The sequence below is a fragment of the Lithobates pipiens genome, unplaced genomic scaffold, assembly GCF_037356315.1.
Source record: "Lithobates pipiens isolate NorthernLeopardFrog02 unplaced genomic scaffold, aLitPip1_a1.2 Scaffold_19, whole genome shotgun sequence".
NCBI lineage: Eukaryota > Metazoa > Chordata > Amphibia > Anura > Ranidae > Lithobates > Lithobates pipiens.
Window position 1 is genome coordinate 72,605,964 of NW_027507764.1, and position 20,250 is coordinate 72,626,213.

The 20,250-nt window shown below is 41.9% G+C and overlaps 1 protein-coding gene across 1 annotated transcript in view; it reads right to left on the reverse strand.

Annotated features, from left to right (window-relative positions):
• RSU1 (Ras suppressor protein 1) overlaps window positions 1–20,250 on the reverse strand; it is a 251,984-nt gene that overhangs the window by 168,946 nt on the left and 62,788 nt on the right. Inside the window, exons 6-7 of the mRNA XM_077490893.1 lie at window positions 15,954–16,036; window positions 13,599–13,713 (exon numbers count right to left, since the gene is read on the reverse strand). Coding sequence (XP_077347019.1) covers window positions 13,599–13,713; window positions 15,954–16,036 — 198 coding nt within the window. The remainder of the gene's footprint in view (window positions 1–13,598; window positions 13,714–15,953; window positions 16,037–20,250) is intronic.

A 20,250-nucleotide genomic window follows, 5' to 3' on the forward strand; every position in this document is an offset into this window, starting at 1 on the left:
CGCATGACACACCAGTGTGAACTGGACCTACAGCCATAACGTGCACAATGGATCTACCCACTAGGCGTTCACCCCTGTCGGCTGACATCACAGAGCTGGTCCAGGCTCAGGCAACAGTCAGTAACTCTCTGCTCATGGAGCTGTGAGAACCGAGCGATCAGGGGCGTTTGTTTGCTCGGCTCTTAGTGTAAGAGGCGACGGAGGACAGATCCAGCATCTACTTAGGTAGGTATGAATCTTAAAAAAAAAACAAAAAAACAAGAAAACAACATCTCTTTTAAATGTCCCCTTTCTACTATGTACACGCACCACAGCTCCATTCATTCAAATGGATGAGCCGTACTCTGCCAGTCAGGGGAAGGCTGCCAGGAGTATCTGCTTTTCTTTACAGTAGGATGGAGCCAGCTATGTTCAGACATTATCCAAGGTCACCACATACTCCCTGGATTGACTCCAGCATGTGAATCAAGGGAGTGCAGCAAGCAAAAAGAGTTGCTTTATGTTCACACCTATATACCATTTTTAGTGCATTTTACAGTTTGCAGAAACGCACTACAGTCCATTTAGCATTGTTTCCTATGGTACTAGTTGACATTTTGTGGCCGGTGCGTTTTTGGAAAGGATCAGGGACTTTTTTAGCTGGTTGCTAAGCAGGGGGCTGGGAAGCCAGCCGCTGCATCCTTAGCAACAGATGACGGGTTCAGCGCTGAAAGCTGCATGTTTTTTTTTTCCAATTGAGCTTTCAGTGGGAACCCGCTGACAGCTGATGACTCATCAGTTGTTAGGGAAACAGTGGCCGGCTTCCCAGCCTCCTCCTTAGCAACCAGTTTTATACAGTGCATTTAAAGAGAAAAAAAAATAAAAATAAAATGCAAAATGCATGAAAACTGCATGCAAAAAACCCCATAAAAAACGCTGGTTTTAAAACGCAAAATGCACTGAAAAATGTACCTGAAAACTAATCGAAAGCAACTGCATAGGTGTGAACCTAGACTAAAACTAACCTCACTCCAAACAATTCTTTATAGAGAGACAAATAAACTCATTACAGCCTCCAGCTAAACGGTATAATACAGCTCATCCATAGGAATGAATGCATAGTCAATAAGAAGAGTACCCGGTCAGGGCATTCACCTTACCATTCACTGGGCTTAATTACTAAACACAGTGACCAGCAAAGTTGAAACTACTTTTTAAAATGAATTTTGCTTTTTCACGTTACCATATACCTGCATAGATGAATGAATTATTAAAAACTGTCTGTCCATTTTACCCACATTGCCTTTTTGCTTCTAGTGTGGTTGTTTTTGAAATAAGAATAGTGATGCTAAATTTTTTATTACAGAAATTTACATTGAAGCTTGTATGTGAGTAGATTTTCAATGCGCACACACACACACACACACACACACACACACGTCACTTACGATATTATTTTGGCATACATTTTTCCAAACAAAATTTGAAATACAAACTTTCCTAACTGTCAACCCCGACCTAACCCCCAATTCTAAAACTACCCTGGGCAATTTATACTGAGTATTTGATGAAAAACCCATCTGGATGTGTGGGCGAACACATTTTGTACAAATAGAATGTCAAGACAATCGTTAGATCCAAAACATGAGGCGGAATTATTATGCAAATATCAGCTTAGTCCAATCAAGATTAGTCCATCTCTACTACCTACAAAGCCTCCCTGTTAATTAACCTCTTAAAGTGGTTGTAAACCCTTACAACCAACTTTGACCTACGGGTAAGCCTAGATTAAGGCTTACCTGTAGGTCCAAGAAATATCTCCTAAACCTACACGGTTTAGTAATATTTTCCGAAAGACAGGCACCGCTGTCTACGGCGCATGCGCCATAGACAGCGGCACGCAGGTGCACTGAGCGCGCCGCGGTCAACGCCGATATGCCGCGAGTGGCGGCTCCCGTGCGCATGCGCGGGAGTGGCGTCATCGCGGCTTTGCCGAATGACAGCGGCGGAGCAGCGAGACCCACCGAGAAGATGGATGCGCCGGACTACAGGGGACAGCGGTGACTTTGCTGGCTCCTGTGTCAGGTAAGTGACACATAATTGACTACTATGCGATGCATAGTAGTCCATTATCCTTTACCTTTGCAGGGAATGAAAGCGGAAGTAAACTCATCAGGGTTTACTTCCTCTTTAAGCCCCGGACCATTTTTCTGGTCAATGACCAGAGGACTTTTTACAATTTGGCACTGTGCTGCTTTAACTGGTAATTGCGCGGTCATGCAATGTTGTAACCAAACAAAATTTGCCTCCTTTTTTTCACACAAATAGAGCTTTCTTTTAAAGGTATTTTTTGATTGACTCTGCTATTTTTATTTTTTATGATATAAACGTAAAAAGACCTAAAATTTTGAAAAAAATATGATATTTTCTCATTTTTGTTATTAGAAAAATCCAATAAACTCAATTTTAGTCATACATTTAGGCCAAAATGTATTCAGCCACATGTCTTTGGTAAAAAAAAAAAAAAAAAAAAAGGCCAATAAGCATATATTTATTGGTTTGCGCAAAAGTTATCATGTCTGGCAGGGCAGTACAAACCCCCTCCAAATTACCCCATTTTGGAAAGTAGACACCCTAAGGAAATTGCTAAGAGGCATGTTGAGCCCATTGAATATTTTATTTTTTGTCCCAAGCGATTGAATAAAAGTTGTCACTAAATGATATATTGCTCACACATGCCATGGTTATATGTGGAATTGTACCTCAAAATACATTCTGCTGCTTCTCTTGGATACCACATGTGACCCCATTTTGGAAAGTAGACACCCCAAGCTATTTGTTGAGAGGCATGTTGAGTCCAAGGAATATTTTATATTTTGCCACAAGTTGCGGGAAATTTACAAACTTTTTTTTTTTTGAACAACGTCGTCACTAAATTATATATTGCTCAAACATGCTATGGACATATGTGGAATTACACCCAAAAAAAAATTCTGCTGCTTCTCTTGAGTACGAGGATACCACATGTGGGGGACTTTTTGGGTGCCTAGCTGCGTACGGGGCCCCGAAAGCCAAGCACCACCTTCAGGATTTCTAAGGACGTAAATTTTTGATTCCACGCATCACTACCCATCACAGTTTTGAAGGCCATAAAATGCCAAAATGGCAAAAACCACCCCAAATGAACCTATTTTGGAAAGTAGACACCCCAAGCTATTTGCCAAGAGGCATGGTGAGTATTTTGCAGCTTTTATTTGTTTTTGAAAATGAAAAAAAAAAAAAAGAAAAATTTATATATTTTTTCTTTTTTCAATTTTCAAAACTTTGTGACAAAAATCAAGGTCTGCAAAATACTCAACATACCTCTCAGCAAATAGCTTGGGGTGTCTACTTTCCAAAATGGGGTCATTTGGGGCATTTTTGTGCTATCTGGGCATTCCATGGCCTCCGAACCTGTGATAGGCAGTGAGGAGTGAAATCAAAAATTTACACCCTTAAGCCCCATACACACTATCAGTTTTTCTGCTGAGTTTTTCCTTCAGATTTACAAAAACCATGTAATATAAAGGTCAAACCTTAGGAATTTCAATTTGTATGCAATCAGGCAGGCAATTGCACTACATGGTTTTGGTAAATCTGAAGGAAAAACTCAGCAGAAAAACTGATAGTGTGCATGGGGCTTTAGAAAGCCTGAAGGCGGTGCTTGGTTTTTGGGGGTCCCGTACGCGGCTAGGCTCCCAAAAAGGTGTAATTTCACATATAACCATGGCATGTTTGAGCAATATATCATTTAGTGACAACTTTGTGCAAAAAAAAATAAAAATAAAATAATAGTCTTTTTTCCGCAACTTGTGTCGAAATATAAAATATTCCATGGATTCGACATGCCTCTCAGCAAATAGCTTTGGGTCTCTACTTTCCGAAATTGGGTCATTTGGGGGGGGGGGTTTGAACTGTCCTGGCATTTTATGCACAACATTTAGAAGCTTGTGTCACACATCACTCACTCTTCTAACCACTTGAAGACAAAGCCCCTTTCTGACACTTTTTGTTTACATGAAAAAATATTTTTTTTGCAAGAAAATTACTTTGAACCCCCAAACACTAAGTTTTTTTTTTTTTAAAGCAAAGGCCCTACAGATTAAAATGGTGGGCGTTTAATTTTTTTTTCACGTGGCATTTGCGCAGCGATTTTTAAAATGCATTTTTTGGGGAAAAAATACTATATTGGCCAAATGTTTGATGAAATAAAAAAAGATGATCTTAGGCCGAGTACATGGATACCAAACATGACATGCTTTAAAATTGCACAGAAACGTGCAGCGGCGACAAACTACATACATTTTTAAAAGCCTTTAATGCCTTTACAGGTTACCACTTTAGATTTACGGAGGTCTACTGCTAAAATTAGTACCCTCGATCTGACCTTCACGGTGCAATTGCTGTTTACATATGACGTCAGACCGACGCTTGCGTTTGACTTTGCGCGAGAGCAGGGGGGCCAGGGGTGTTTTTTTTTTGTTTTTTTTCATTATTTATTTTGCTTTTTTATTTTATTTTTAAACTGTTCCTTTCATTTATATATTTTTTTTATCATTTTTATTGTTATCTCAGGGAATGTAAATATCCCCTATGATTGCAATAGGTAGTGACAGGTACTCTTTTTTTGAAAAAATTAGGGGGTCTATTAGACCCTAGATCTCTCCTCTGCCCTCAAAGCATCTGACCACATCAAGATCGGTGTGATAAAATGCTTTCCCAATTTCCCAATGGCACTGTTTACATCCAGCGAAATCTAAGTAATGAAATGCTCGTAGCTTCCGGTTTCTTAGGCCATAGAGATGATTGGAGCCATTCTGGTCTCTGATCAGCTCTATGGTCAGCTGGCGGAACCACCGGCTGCATTTTCAGGTTCCCTGTTGGGACAGGAGAGCCTGAGAAAACCATGGAAGATGGTGGGGGGGGGGGGAACATTCCTTCCCACTGCTTGTAAAAGCAGTCTAGAGGCTAATTAGCTGTTAGGATTGCTTTTAGATGAAAGCTGACCGCTGGCTGAAAAGAATGATACCAAGATGATACCTAAACCTGCAGGCATCATTCTGGTATAACCTCTCAAAGTCCAGCAACATACCAGTATGTTGCTGGTCCTTGTTGGGCATATACTGTAATCTTTTTTTTTCATGCAGCCTGTGGGCTGAACGAAAAAAAGATATTGATCGGTGGGTATGCCCACCATTAGAATACTTCCCTTCATCCACCTACTTCTAATGGTGGGCATACATGCACCATTTATATATGTCGAAGCATGGGGGCCTCCGCCCCAAAAAGTAGGAGCAAATCGCTCCTCCACCCCTGCTGCCCCCATGCTTCGGCATATATGCTTTTTTTTTTTTTTTTTTTTAACTGTGGTGGTGAAATCACCTCAGACAGCGCTGGAGTCATGGCTTTATGTATCGTGGGAGCAAACGCTGTTGCTGTCAAGATAAATAAATCCACGCTGCAGCTGAATGGCGTACCTGCTAAGCAAATGATGGTTAACAATAAAACAAAGTAACATTACAGTATAACAGTAAGACATACCATATCTGCAAAGCAAATACAAAAAAAAAATTGTAAAAAATAAAACATTTTTTAACGCAACCTGTGCCTAAAATATATATATGCCAAAGCATGGGGGCATGCTCCTGCAAAAGTTAGGAGCAAATCGCTCCTCCACTCCTGCCCCCATGCTTCGGCATATATGGCGTACCTGAAAACAAAAAATGGTTAACAATAAAACATTGCTGAATAGAATACAGTACAAAGGAGCAGAACAATAGAGAGAGAATAGAGAGAGAGAGAGAGAGAGAGAGAACTAACAATAAAACAACAACTATTTTTGTTTTTTTGTATTTTATATCTTTTTATTATTTATTATTATTATCCCTCCACTTCATAGTGAGCAAGTTATTACACTTGAAGCAGGCTCTCTCCCCCAGCCTAAGATGAGAATCTACAAGCCGCTGGGGAAAGCCCCGGCGATTAGGTCGCACGGTGCCACATGCTCCAATCTGCTGATCAAACAAATGACTAAACAGTGGGACGCTCGTGTAATAATTGTCCACATACAAATGGTACCCCTTTCCGAATAAGGGTGACACCAAGTCCCACACAATCTTGCCAGCGCTTCCTATGTAGTCAGGGCAGTTCTCCGGCTCTACGTGACTATCTGTGCCCTCATAAACCATAAAACTACATGTATAGCCTGTGGTCCTGTCACAGAGCTTATACATCTTGACCCCCTATATGGTACGCTTGCTGGGAAGGTGCTGTTTGAATGACAAGCGGCCAGAAAACGTAATCAGGGACTCTTCAACGCAGACAACTTGATGGGGAGTAAACAAGTCTGCAAAACATTGCTTGAAGTGGTTCATGAGGGGCCAAATATTGTCGATCGTATGCAGGGTCTCCACGAGGACGACAGAGTTCATTGTCGTTGAAGTACATGAACCGCAAGATCTGCTCGTATCGTGCCCTGGCTATGGAAGGAGAGAACAGGTGCATATGGTGAATTGGGTCAGTGGACCAATATGACCGCAACTCACCCTTTTTGGTTATGCCCATGTTGAGGGAAAGGCCCAAAAAGATCTTAAATTCGGAAACTGTAATTGGTTTCCAATGTCTGGCAAGGGAGGACTGGGGATTAGTGGCAATGTATTGACCAGCGTACAAATTGCTTCAGTCCACAATAGATCTATAGAGATCTTCGGTGAAAAACAGCGAATAAAAATCAAGTGACGTAAAATCAACTGTTTCCATTTGAATGCCGGGTTGGCCAGTGAATGGGGGAAGTACAGGTTCTGCAGAAGTGGTGGGTTCCCAATTAGGATTGGCAAATTCTACAGGAAAGGCACTATGGCCACGATGGGCCTGTCTTTGTCTTATTGGTGACAGCGGGACACTACTTGTGCTTGCCACCTCGCCAGCTTGAACTGCACTTATGGGACTCGCCACGTCACCATGTGCTACTGCAGTGCTGGATGTACGACCAGGGTGTACTAGGCCGCTGGTGCTTGCCAGTTCACCAGAAGGAATAGCGGTGCTAGTACTGCTCTGCTCCATACGAGGGACCTGCGGATCTTGCACATCAACAACAGAAGTTCGGGGTCTGCTACGCCTGACCTTAGCAGGGACCACATCTCCGTCGTCAGAGCTATCTGTCATGGAGCCGCTGTCCTCTACAGGATCATATTCTGAGCCTGAATCTGACAGATGAGTGACTTCCTCTTCGCTATCTGTCATGCTCAGAAACGTGTAGGCCTCTTCACTAGTGTACCTTCGATTTGCCATTTTGGGTTCTAAATTTAGTGGTACAGGTAAAAAAAAAAAAAAAAAAAAGCACCTAGGCTGTCAGTGACTGTATCAAAACATTACCAAAAAAACTGTTAGCAATCACAGGGATCAGGCCTGACTCTGCGAACGCTGCAGTTATGTCTTTAAATGTTTTGTAAGCGACAGTGATCGATCGATACTGCACTTGGGTGGGCTGGGCGGAGGGGCTAAACACAGGTGCTAGCGGGTATCTGGGCTGATCCCGCTAACACTGCGTTTTTGGGAACCCCAAACTGCTGGGGACGCTAGGATAGATCTGATATCGATCCGTTCAGATACTATACCACTAAGGGAGGTGTATGCTGCATGCGTGGGCGTTAGAGGTACTGGCACTAACCTGATAGTGCCTGGGGTGACGCAGACCCTATCTGACCCTAAAACCTTACTTATATCACCCGCCGGGTGATCAGGGGGTTAAACCTTTATTAGGTAATAAACGGTGGGTGCCCTGAAACTATAAAAAAAAATAACTAACTAACCAGCGTTACCCGTAACAGTTATATGGTGATGACTGGTGAAAGGGTTAACTAGGGGGCAATCAGGGGGTTAAAACCTTTATTAGGTAGTATATGGGGGTCCCTGGCACTATAAAAAGCTGCGGCAAACCTAAATACTTACCTGCCTAACTAGCGTCACCTGTGACACCAATACAGCAATCAGAAAAATGATCGCTTAGTGACACTGGTGACGGGGGGGTGATCATGGTCTTAAACCTTTATTGGGGGGGTTAGGGTGTACCCTAGACCTAAAGGGGGCTAACCCTAACTGCCCTAACAGTTATTGCAGTCACAAATGACACCAATGCAATAATCAATTAAAAAAAAAAATGCAATTGGTGTCACTGTGACTGGGGGTGCAGGGGGGTGAAAAGTGTGCCTAGAGTGTTCTACTGTAAAATTTAGTGTTTGGTGCAACTCATTGATCTTCTCTCCTTGGCCCCGGAACGAAAAAGACCAACACAAGGAGAGATTGCATCTATTCCGCTGCTCCTGTTTACATTACAGGAGCAGAGGAAGCATTCTATTTGTCAGGAGCGATCGCGAGGGGGTGGCCATGAATGAATGGCCTCCCCCTCATCTTGGATCGCTCCTGAACGGATTCTGACCGCCGCAGGCACCGGGGGGGGGGGGGGGGGGCGATCGGGCCCCCCTCCCGCGGGCAGGCATGGATATACCTGTACGGCAATATGCCTGCCCGTGCCATTCTGCCGACGTACATCGTCAGGCGGCGGTCGGCAACTGGTTAAAAAGGCCAACTGTTAAAATAAAGCACATTTCTTCAAATGACGGCCCTTTGCTTGCCTTTATCTGTCTCGTAGGGCACTAGAATACCCACTGACACCGACAATGGGCAGAATTCCCTCCATTGATACCAACGAATCGATGGGCCACTATTCCTTCCACTGACATCATTGATGAGGTACAATTTCTCCCACTGACACCAACAATGAGGTACAATTCCTTTCATTGACATCCATGATGGGGCAGAATTCCTTTCATTGAAGCCAATACCATTCCTCCCACTGACACCATCAAAAGGGCACAATTCTTTACACTGACATCATCCATGGGGTACAACTGCTCCCACTGACACCAACCATTGGGTACAATTCCTTTCATTTACACCAGCAATGGGGCAGAATTCCTTCCATTGATACCAAAGATGGACCACTATTCCTCCCACTGACACCAACAATGGGGCACAATTCCTCCCATCGGCACCATTGGGGCACAATTCTTTCCATCAACACCAACGATGGGGCACTATTACTCCAACGAACATCAACAATGAGACTCCAGTCCTCCTAATGACAACAAACATAGGGTATGAATTACTCCCACTGGCCCTAGTATGGCCCCTTAAAGTTTGATGGATGGTAAACTTGCCCTTTGTCAAGAAGGCGGCTTGGATGGGTAGGAATGGGCAGGGCCAGGTCAGGAAAAATTAAAGCCCAGTTGCAGGAAATCTGAATATTCCTCCACACCCACAGCCATTGCACTGCTCGTGTAGGTCTAGGGGAAAGTAAAAAGCACTTTACTTACCTGTTCCTCCACTTCCCCAGCAGATGGAGATCCCCCATGCTCTGACAGTGGACTGTCCCTTGGCGTCATCACATCCAGGCGATGGACCCTGCATTAGTGTGGATTACATCAGGACTTTATACCACTGCAGCATGTTGTGCTACAGGGACCAGTCTAGAAGAGGCAGGGGATCAGGTAAATAAATCTTCGTGCTACAGGGACCAGTCTAGAAGAGGCAGGGGATCAGGTAAATAAATCTTCGTCTCCATGCTCCCCAGACCTTAAACTATAACTAGGGCTGAAACAACTAATCGATTAATCGACAACTAATCGATTATGAAATTAATCGATTACTATTTTCATAATTGATTAATCGGCCAGTAACATAATGGGGTTAAAAAAAACTAAAATGAGCCCTTTATAGTACAAAAAGAGCAAATAATCGCTACTGTAAATATTACTTTCCCAGTTCTACAGTAAAAAAAAATTAACCCCTTACAGTAGTGATTGTCTGCTTTTTCTACTATAAAGGGCTAATTTTAGTTTTTTTAACCCCAATATGTTACTAAACGTGTTAGACCTGGTTCACATCTATGTGTTTTTGGTGCTTTTTGCAGAATAGTTTTGGATAGAGTGGAGAGGGATTAGAACACCTGTCAGAGATCACCCTCTCCGTTTGTCCTGTTTACCATTATCTTTGAAAGTAAAAGAAAATCCCAAATTTTGGGTTGCCCCTGGTGAAGTAACAGGAGGGAAAGCTTCCAAAGGGGACAGTTCTGGAGACCTGGGGGTTCCCAAGGAATTCCTTTCATTTGTAGGGATTTCCTCTCACTTCCTGTTTTGGTTTCGGGACAGGAAGCAAAGGCAAAATCTCCCCAATGGGACCCAGATGGTAAAAATAAATCTTTTGGGGTTATAATTCTCCCTTACTCTATTAAAAAAAAAAATTTGCCTATAGTTCTACTTTAACAACCCCTCAGCAAAGAAGTATTTTCAAGTTTCGAGATTTGCTTCCTTTATTTCTGGTTGTACAGATCTAACACTTCGTTTTCACTTAAGGGAAGCTCTGCTTCACTTTTTTTTTTTATTATCATCATATACTAAATTTGAGTTGCCCAGATGGGTTTTCCTAAAAAGGTCAGTCCACTTAAAAAAGACATTCAGTTTTTGGAGAAAGCTGGAGAGCCAAACCACTTAACGGTTTCGTATTCTTGAGGACATGAAGGCTGAGTCTATTATGAGAGATCTGACTACCACAAGCAAAAGCCTGTCAAAGCAGGTCCTAAAACAGTTCCATTACAGGTTTTTCAACTGTTTATTTAGCGGTTTGACTGAAGAAGTACAAAAGGTCCAGAGTGCTATATAAAACACCTACTAATACACTGGTGCTAAATTCAGCAAATAAATGATCAGACTTGTAAGTGGGTGAAGTTCAGTCATAGTACAAATCTCAGTACTAATATAAAAAAGACTAATGGATAAGGATAAAATTCAGGTTAACCATACCGATAGCTAAAAAAAAAAAAAGAAAAAAAAAGAAATAAAAAGAAAGAAAGACTTAACACTTTGCAACACTGTCATTCTCACATCGCCTCAGTTACACGACATTCTCATTAATCATGACAGATACCTGCTTTCATTACCATAGTCTGAGCTAATTAACTCCGCTGATCAATACAGCTTCTCAATTTTAATCAGTATTCTGGATGAGATAGACAATCTACACCACCTAAAACGTCAATTATCTTTCTGTATTACATCAATTAAACTGGTATTAACGCTTACAAAGGTTATACACATAGACTACACCCTGTGGATGTTAAAGCACAATAATTACATGTATGATTTTATTGCACCGATGTTGACCTATGATTCGTTTTTTTTTTTATACCTTAGATGTTAAATGTATTAAAATTACGTAGCACAAAATATTTCATCGCAAACCAAAACGATGACTGCAGTCATAACAATGAGAACATTCTCTAACCTTCACCATTGTAACACACACACACACACACACACGCACACACACAATGAACGTGCCATCAGAAGGGGAACGGTCTCATGGTGATGTCACCGGATGGCCATGTCCCATGGCTATTTAGGAACCGGCAAAGAGCGGAGCTGGCACAGTGGGAGACAGCGTTGGAGGAGGACCGTTTCAGCAGCGGAGAAGACAGGAGGGACATTTTTAATAAAATACTTGTCAAAACCATCTCTTGTTTTTATTTAGACTACACTTACTTTTTTTGGGTGAGTGAGTAGGGGTAAAAAGCACCCCATACTCATTCACATGGGGGGGGGGGCTAGGATCTGGGGCTCCACTTTTGTAAAGGGGGCTTCCAGATTTGGATAAGCCCCCCACAACCACTGCTCACGGTTGTCAGGGAAAAGGCCCTTGCCCCCATCAACAAGGTGCATTGGGGTGAGCACAGAGACCCCCCTGACCCAAGGCACCCACCTCCCCATGTTGAGGGCAAGTGACCTGGTATGGTACAGGAGGGGGGGGTACTCGCTCCCCACCCCCGACCTGCATGTTTGGATAAGGGCCTGGTATGGATTTTAGGGGCACCCCACACTTGTTTTTGGCGTGGGGATTCCCCTCAAAATCCATACCAGAACCTCCAGTCTGGTATAGGGGAGACCCCACGCAGTTTTTTTCCATTTGGGAGCGGGGTTCAATTCAAGATCCAGTCCAGACTTAAAGCGGGGTTCCACTCTAAAGTGGAACTTCCGCCGATTGGAACCCCCCCCCCTCCGGTGTCACAATTGGCACCTTTCAGGGGGGAGGGGGGTGCAGATACCTGTCAAAGACAGGTATTTACACCCACTTCCGGGCATAGACTCCCGTGGGAGTCTATGCCCCTTCCTGTCCCTGTGCGCTGTCTGCTGGGACACACACGTGTCCCAGAGACAGCGCAGACAATTCCTATTGCGCTGTGCGACTCGCGCATGCGCAGTAGGGAATGGGGAAGTGAAGCCGCAGCGCTTCACTTCCTGATTCTCTCACCTAGAATAGTGGCGCAGCAGCCGAGAGCCGAGCGATCGATCTGCCTCGGCATCGCTGGACCCCGGGACAGGTGAGTGTCCATTTATTAAAAGTCAGCAGCTGCAGTATTTGTATCTGCTGGCTTTTAATATTTTTTTCCACAGTGCAATCCTGCTTTAAAGGGCGTGGTATGGATCTTGAGGGGGACCCCACGTCATTTCTTTTTATTCTGGAGTGGGGTTCCCCTTTAAGATTTTCAAGAGCACAAGTCGCACCACAAGTCAGATCATCATGATCCATCTTGGATGTGACTTTCATTTAAATCAATGGACCACTGATTTTAACATGTCAAAAAAAGAAAAAAAAAATGTATCGCCTCCTCATCGCTCTTTGCTCTTCAGAGATCAAAAGATATTTAAACGAGCCCCAATAGTTTAGAAAAAGGCCACTGAACTAGAAATACAAGAAATATTCACCTACCTTTTTATTAAATGAAGCAGCGGCCTAACAGATCTCTTTTGGTAAATAGGTGACGCAAAACTTTCAGGTTTATCCATCTGCCATACTGACATCTGTTGTGGCCAAGGGGCCAGGGCAGGCACTACTCATCAAGTTACTGACCTAGAATAGGTATACAGGCATCCTGATTTCACTGACCACATGCTTGATCCGTGGTTGCAACACATTGGATGGTAAAGAAAGTTTGAGTTTGCATGTATGAAGTGAACAATTTTAGGTCATATTCCTGTTCTGGCATAGTGATCTAACACCGGGCTTCCTGACCTCCTTCCCATTGGTGAGCAGAGCAGCTCAGGGGAGCACAGGGAAGGGAGTATCAGCAAAAGCTATTGCCGCCATTTGGTTGACTTTAATAAAGACCTGGACATCTGCCAAACTCATATATTACTTTAGATAAACAAACAGCCGTATTTGCCCTGCCTGTCCGCTCCCCCCTCCTCCTCCATGCATACATGCTGAGCTCTATACCAAAAAGCAGCAGCTGCAGTGCTTGGAGTGTGTAGCGTGCTGGTGTGCTCCAGGATCCCCAGTCTCAGTCAGAGAATGGTGATGTAAGGGGTCAGGTCAGGAAATGCTTATATTGCTGTGATCTGGCATCAGCCAGAAGAGGGACACTGGGATAGCGTGAAAAAATAAATAAAAAAAATAGACAGACGGCAAGCCATAGAACAATGCACAATGATTAAAAAGCTTTAAAAAGCAATGTTGCCAGTACTTACCAAGTTCTGGAGGCAGCACAGTCAGCCTGTTTCCCTGTATGTGCAGCTCCTTAAGCTGACTCAGCTCCCCTACCTCTTTAGGCAGCGATATTAGGTCATTATCCCGCAGACTAATCTGTAGGAAAATTTAAATAAAGTAAGACAGTTTAATACCAAGATGAAATATGAGAATCGCCACTTGAAACTATCATAATTATGTACATATAAAACATTTAAAAACAGCAAAGTCAGATTTGCTTAAAGGGGAATTATAGAGAGAGATTTCTATACATTTTTCTTTAATAATTATAACGAAGACTATATTTTTTGTTTTAAGTATTTTTTTTATCAGGTAATAATGAACTATTGCATAGGAATATTTGTATTTTCATTTTCAGCCACCAGATGGCGCTTAAAGCTCCCTTTCATATGTTTTTTTGGCTCACCTTATTTGCGTTGCTGTTTACAGAGCTCTAGGGCTCCAGGCGAATGAGTACAAACAGTATAAACACACTCCTCCACATCATGCCACCTTCCTTATAACAAATGTTCTCTTACTTATTTTCTATCTTACCGTTTTTATATGTGAATGCTATTCATTCATGTTAATTGTATAGTTGTAGGTTTCTTTAACTGAACAGCTTCAAGTAGCAGCTATAACAGGTTTCTCCCTAATTGGCTTCATCAGGAAGGACATCAGTACCAAAAGCAAAACACTAAGAAATCTCCATATGAGTTCCAGATTATGCGTTCCCAATAATGGTGGCCCCATTAAGAGCAAGCAGCAGGTTTGAAGACACAAATTCTCACATATGCATTTCAGCGCGAGTACATGATGATATATGGTGAACCACAGAAGAGGTAAAAGAAATGAATATGGATAATATAAAGGTCTTGGTATGAAATATCCATCTGGGGGTGCCCATACAGCATGGGTCCAGTTTGGAATTTTAAGGATGTCTGCACAATAAAAAAAAAAGAGTGCGCACTGACGAGCATGGGTGTCTGAGGCTTCGGCGCGGTTTGTTTTACCTTTTCTGTAGTTCACTATATAATCGCCCTGGATTTGCACTGAAACACACATATATGGGGATTTGTGTGTCCAAACCATCTGCTTCCCCTTAAAGGGGTCCCATTTTTTGGGAACACATAATCTGAAATTTATATGGAGATTTCTTGTTGTTCTGCTTCTGGTAGTAATGTCTTTCCTGACTAAACCAATTAAGGCGAAACATGTTGAAGACACCACTTAACGCTGTTCAGTTGAAGAAACCTGCCTTGAACCACATTGTATATTTTTGACTATCAAATTGTGTTTGATTTTATTGATCAATTGTGGGTATAGGACTGTATATATGGCTTTCTAGTAGTGTGTTTTTCTTTTTTTATGTTGGTTAAACTAGCTGGACTTGTGTCTTTTTTTTCAACCAGATTAAAGCAGTACAGCCAAAGCTCTTTTGGCTGTACTTCTGTGGATCACAGGAGTGCAGATCATTCTGCACTCCTGTGACCCGTTTTCAGCAGACAGCGAGCAGAAGCTGACAGGTGACATCACAGAACCAGTCCAGGCTTGGGAAAGATTGCGACCATATGATCGGGATCCGCCCACATGCCTGAACCGACACCCGGCTCAGCCTCTCAGCAAGCCAATGAGAGCCTGAGCCGGCCACTCCCTCCACAGCCCAGCACTCCAGTGAGCATGGGGGGCAGAGCAGACAGTTGGTGACAGTCACCAGCTGTCTGCTCAGGAAACTCTGAGAGATGAACAATTAGTGGTGTTTGATTGCTCGGCTTTGAGCCTTAGAGCCAGTGGGGGACGGATGCTGCATCCACCTAGGGAAATAGGATTTAAAAAATAAATAAAAATACATTCCCATACTTCTCTTTTAACTATGTAACTAAGAAGTTGTTACTATGGGCACCTTTAAAATCTTGCCCTTTGCAATATTTGGATATAAAAAAATTATAGATTTCCTTTAAAATTGATGGAGTGTGCAAAATGAGCATCGCCAGTGTGGTGAGTTAGGCAGGGCAGCAGCATGAAGTTTGCAGAATTGTGGACGGTGTGAAAAGTATTGTCCTCCTATGTATGTTGTGCACTCATATATAAATAAGGGCTTGTGAATTATAAGACACATTTTCTATTTGTGCCCAGCTGTGCTTTTAACTGCTTGCCCAGAGTCACCCTTTAATCACACATTCCCTGCAGCGTTGGCAAACGCGGTCATACTGACAAAGACAGGGTGACGCTACTAGTCACAGTCGTTTATTTCTGTAAAATAAACCCAGCTACTTCTTAAATTGACTCAAGTTTACTCTCACAAAAAGGCTCAAGAAAGTGAATTGATTTTCCAGGAATTTAGATAAATTACTTACTATCTGCAACTTTGTGAGCTTCCCAATATCGGCCGGCAGGATTTCAAAATCGTTGTCACTTAGATAGAGAGCACGCAGGGTGGCTGCAAATTAAACAGCAATATATAAACAGTGTGTCGTGAAGCTGCAGCGCCGCAGCCCTGATCAATAGCGTAAGTCAGCTCTGATTAATAACCTCGGCTCGGTGAAAAGCCTCTGACATACCCAGGGCTCACGGTAATAACAAGGAGGTCAAACGCAGATTTAAAGGCTTATCGTACAACTTGCATGTACAGGAAGACATCTATATATTGGAGAATGACAATTAAAGAGGGCCTGTCCCACATGCATTGTGGCAATGTGAATTCAGAATTCTTAATTAAAGCTGAATCTTAAGGAGGTACAGAAACAAAAAACACCAATTAACATAGTTATGTATTCATTATAAATAATATCGTTTTAAATTTAGTCAAATGCCTGTTTAGCTCCTTACAACCCCACAACACCCCTCCCCCCCCACCAACAAACACACATCAGTATTCATGTGCACACATGTGCAGATAGGAGAGCAGAGGGTTGGACACCTCAGTCTGCTGCTGCTCCTTTCGTGTCCAATCAGCAGCCAAAAGCCCAGTACCCACGATGAGAAAATCGTACAAAAAATACCCCTTTCAAAGCGACCATACGATAATCCGATTGTTAGTACACAGCTTTTGAGAATGCTGATCAGAACAGGTCATTGTGAAATAATGCGATGGGGCAAGCACAAAAATTTCTCGTACGATACCACATCATACGATTTTCCATTTAATCCGTTCATCCAAAAACACAATGCAATCTGTTACATCCCTTGTGAATTTTTATTCTGTTGTACAAGAATTTTCATAACTTTAGTAACCACTTAAAGCGGGAGTAAACCCACTGACTTTTTTTTTTTTTTTTAACACCTGTAAAGGAAAAGGCATAATGAGCTAGTATGCACCGCAATACTATTTCCCGGAAGAGGCAGAACAGCGATCTGCCTACGTAAACAAGGCAGATTGCCGTTCTGTCAGAGGGAAAGAGAGAGATCTTGTGTTTCTGCTAAGCTGGAACACGGATCTCTTCCTTTGTCCAGTCAAACCTTCCCCCCACACAGTTAGAAAGCACCCCCTGGTGCTAACCCCTTCCCTGTCAGTATCATAAATACAGTAACAGTGCATATTTTTAGCACTGATTATTGTATTAGTGTCACTGGTCCCCAAAAAAGTGTCAGTTAGGTGTCTGGTTTGTCCGCTGCAATGTCGCAAAATTGCTGATCGCCACCATTACTAGTAAAATAAATAAAATACAAATTCCATAAAAATATCGATTCATTGTAGATGCTATAACATTTTTGCGCAAGCCAATCAATATACACCTATTGGGATTTTTTTTTTTTTTTAACAAAAATACGTAGCCGAATACATATTGGCCTAAATCGATGAAGAGATTAGACCGTTTACATTTTTGTATTGAATATGTATTATAGCAGAAATGTAAAAAAAATTTTTTTCAAAATTGTCGCTTTTTTTGCGCAAAAAAATAAAAACCGCAGAGGTGATCAAATACCTCCAAAAGAAAGCTAGTTTTGTGGGGAAAAAAAAGGACTTCAATTTTATTTGAGTACAGCTTTGCACGACCGCACAATTGTCAGTGAAAATAACGTGGTGCCGTATCGCAAAATAATGGCCTGGTCATAAAGGGGGTAAAACCTTCCAGGGCTGAAGTGGTTAAGCTGGCCACACATGGATTGAAATTTGTCCGGTTCAGCAGGAACTGGATGAATTTCAATCTATCTTTGGCCATTCCAGTTCATCTGAAGTCAATCTAGTGAACGACTTTCCATGATCTGGCTTGTTGGAAAATTTTTCTTTCATAAAAGGGCATGATGCCATTTGGCTGCACTGCTAATTAGAGATGCACGCAAGAGAAAAATTAGTTTTGTTTCGGATTCATTTTTTTAAGTTGATCATCACATTTGTTATGTTAGAATGATTCATTTTTGGAATTAGTTTCATACATTGGCTGTTCCAAATCAATTTGAATCTCAGAAGTTATTTCGGAAGATGGGCAATATTCATTTTAACGTGTTAAATTTGTTATTTCAGGAGATTGCTTATGTACTGTGGGTTGGATGGAGGTGGATCCATCAGAATCTCCAAATCACACCATAACTAATTATTCCGAAATCAATTTTGGATTCATTCGTTGTGTGATGATTTGAAGATTCTGATGGATCCACCTCCATCCAACCCAAATACATAAGTAGAATTTGTCATCTTATTTCACATTTATACTTTACTGTATTTATAGCAATAGGTTTCCATTTAATATGTAGTGCATTTTTTAGAATAATGAAAAATGTTAATGCAAAATAAAAATGAAATGGCTCTGATTAACCACTTACAGACCGGACCATTTTGCTGGTCAAAGACCAGACCACTTTTTGCGATTTGGCACTGCGTCGCTTTAACTGACAATTGCGTGGTCATGCAACGTGGCTCTCAAACAAAATTGATGTTCTTTTTTTTCCACAAATAGAGCTTTCTTTTGGTGGTATTTGATCACCCCTGCGGTTTTTATTTTTTGCTCTATAAACAAAAATAGAGCGACAATTTTGAAAAAAAAAACGCATTATTTTTTACTTGTCATTATAAATATCCCCTAAAAATATATATATAAAAAAATTTTTCCCTCAGTTTAGGCCGATACGTATTCTTCTACATATTTTTGGTTAAAAAAAAAAAATCGCAATAAGCGATTGATTCGTTTGCACAAAAGTTATAGCGTTTACAAAATAGGGATATTTTTATAGCATTTTTATTAATAATTTTTTATTTTTTTACTAGTAATGGCGGCGATCAGCGATTTTTATTGTGACTGCGACATTGCGGCGGGCACATGGGACATTTTTGACACATTTTTGGGACCATTGTCATTTATACAGTAATCACTGCTATATAAATGCAGTGATTCCTATGTAAATGACACTGGCAGTGAAGGGGTTAACCAGCGGGTGGCAGTGTAGGGGTTAAGTGTTCCTAGGGGTGTGTTACTAACTGTGGGTGGGCTTGGCTTTCATTTAGTGAACACTGATCTCTGCTCCAATCACATGGAGCAGAGATCAGCGTCACTAGTTGCTAGGCAGAATGGGGAAATGCTGTTTACACGGCATTTCCTCCATTCTGCCGCCCCGTGAGACGATCGCGGGTATGCCCGCGGCGATCGGGTCCGCGGGACCCGTGACCAGACTCACGGGGGTCCTGACCGGCACTGGCAGGGCGGCACTGAAGATTGGACATACCCGTACGCCAATATGCCTGCCCGTGCCATTCTGCCGACGTACATCGGCGTGCGCCGGTCGGGAACTGGTTAAACTCTGATAATTTGTTATGTCATTACATTATTTTGGATGCTTCAAACATTAAAAAAAGGCCCAAACTATCACATCTTGTTATCTGAATGAAACAAATGAATAAGAATGAATTTGTGGTTTTGTTCTAATTTATTTCGGATTTGTTGAATTTCGTTACTACATCCGAATCTCCAAATAACGAAAATTTTGTCCAAATTTCGATTTGTAACAAAAAGGTATCACACATGTCTGGTGCTGATAACTGCATTCCAACAGTCCCGCGATCAGATTACAATGATACATGGGGAGGATTCTCGCATCCAGCGAGAATTGTGGATTGGAGAATCGGTTCAATTTGTTTTTTTGCTCAGCCCGCTGGCAGAATGAAAAAAAACTGAAACACGTATGGCCAGCCTTGTAAGTTGTCATGTTGATTCTCTGGCTTCAATTATTTCTGAAACACTATCCATAGATGGCTCAAATTTAAAAATTTCTTTTAATTAAAAAATTTTCAAAATTGCCCGGGGGAAGCAAGTGGTTAAAATGAACTCGTCAGTAGCAAATTGAAACAAAAACTGGCATAACCTAACAGGAAGTACTGTAAGGTTTCCATACATAATACACCAAGGAAGTATTCTTTCCTTATCACTTGAAGCCCTCTGAAAAAAGCTAAATTTCCATAATCTGTTCCACACTAAATGGTATCTCTTTGTGTAACATCCTCTGGGTGATGAATTTATAGACTGGCTTGTGTTTATGGGCTCATTTGCATTTCATAGTAAAACTAAATTTCTGAACTGTAAACGTGCTTTTATAGTGCACACATGAGAGCCATAGAGGCTCTGTAATGGCATTGTACATGGCAACCAAAGCCAAATTATTCCTATGGTTTATTTAATGTGGTTTATCAAGAGTAGTGTAAAAAGTGAGCAGCGAGCCAAC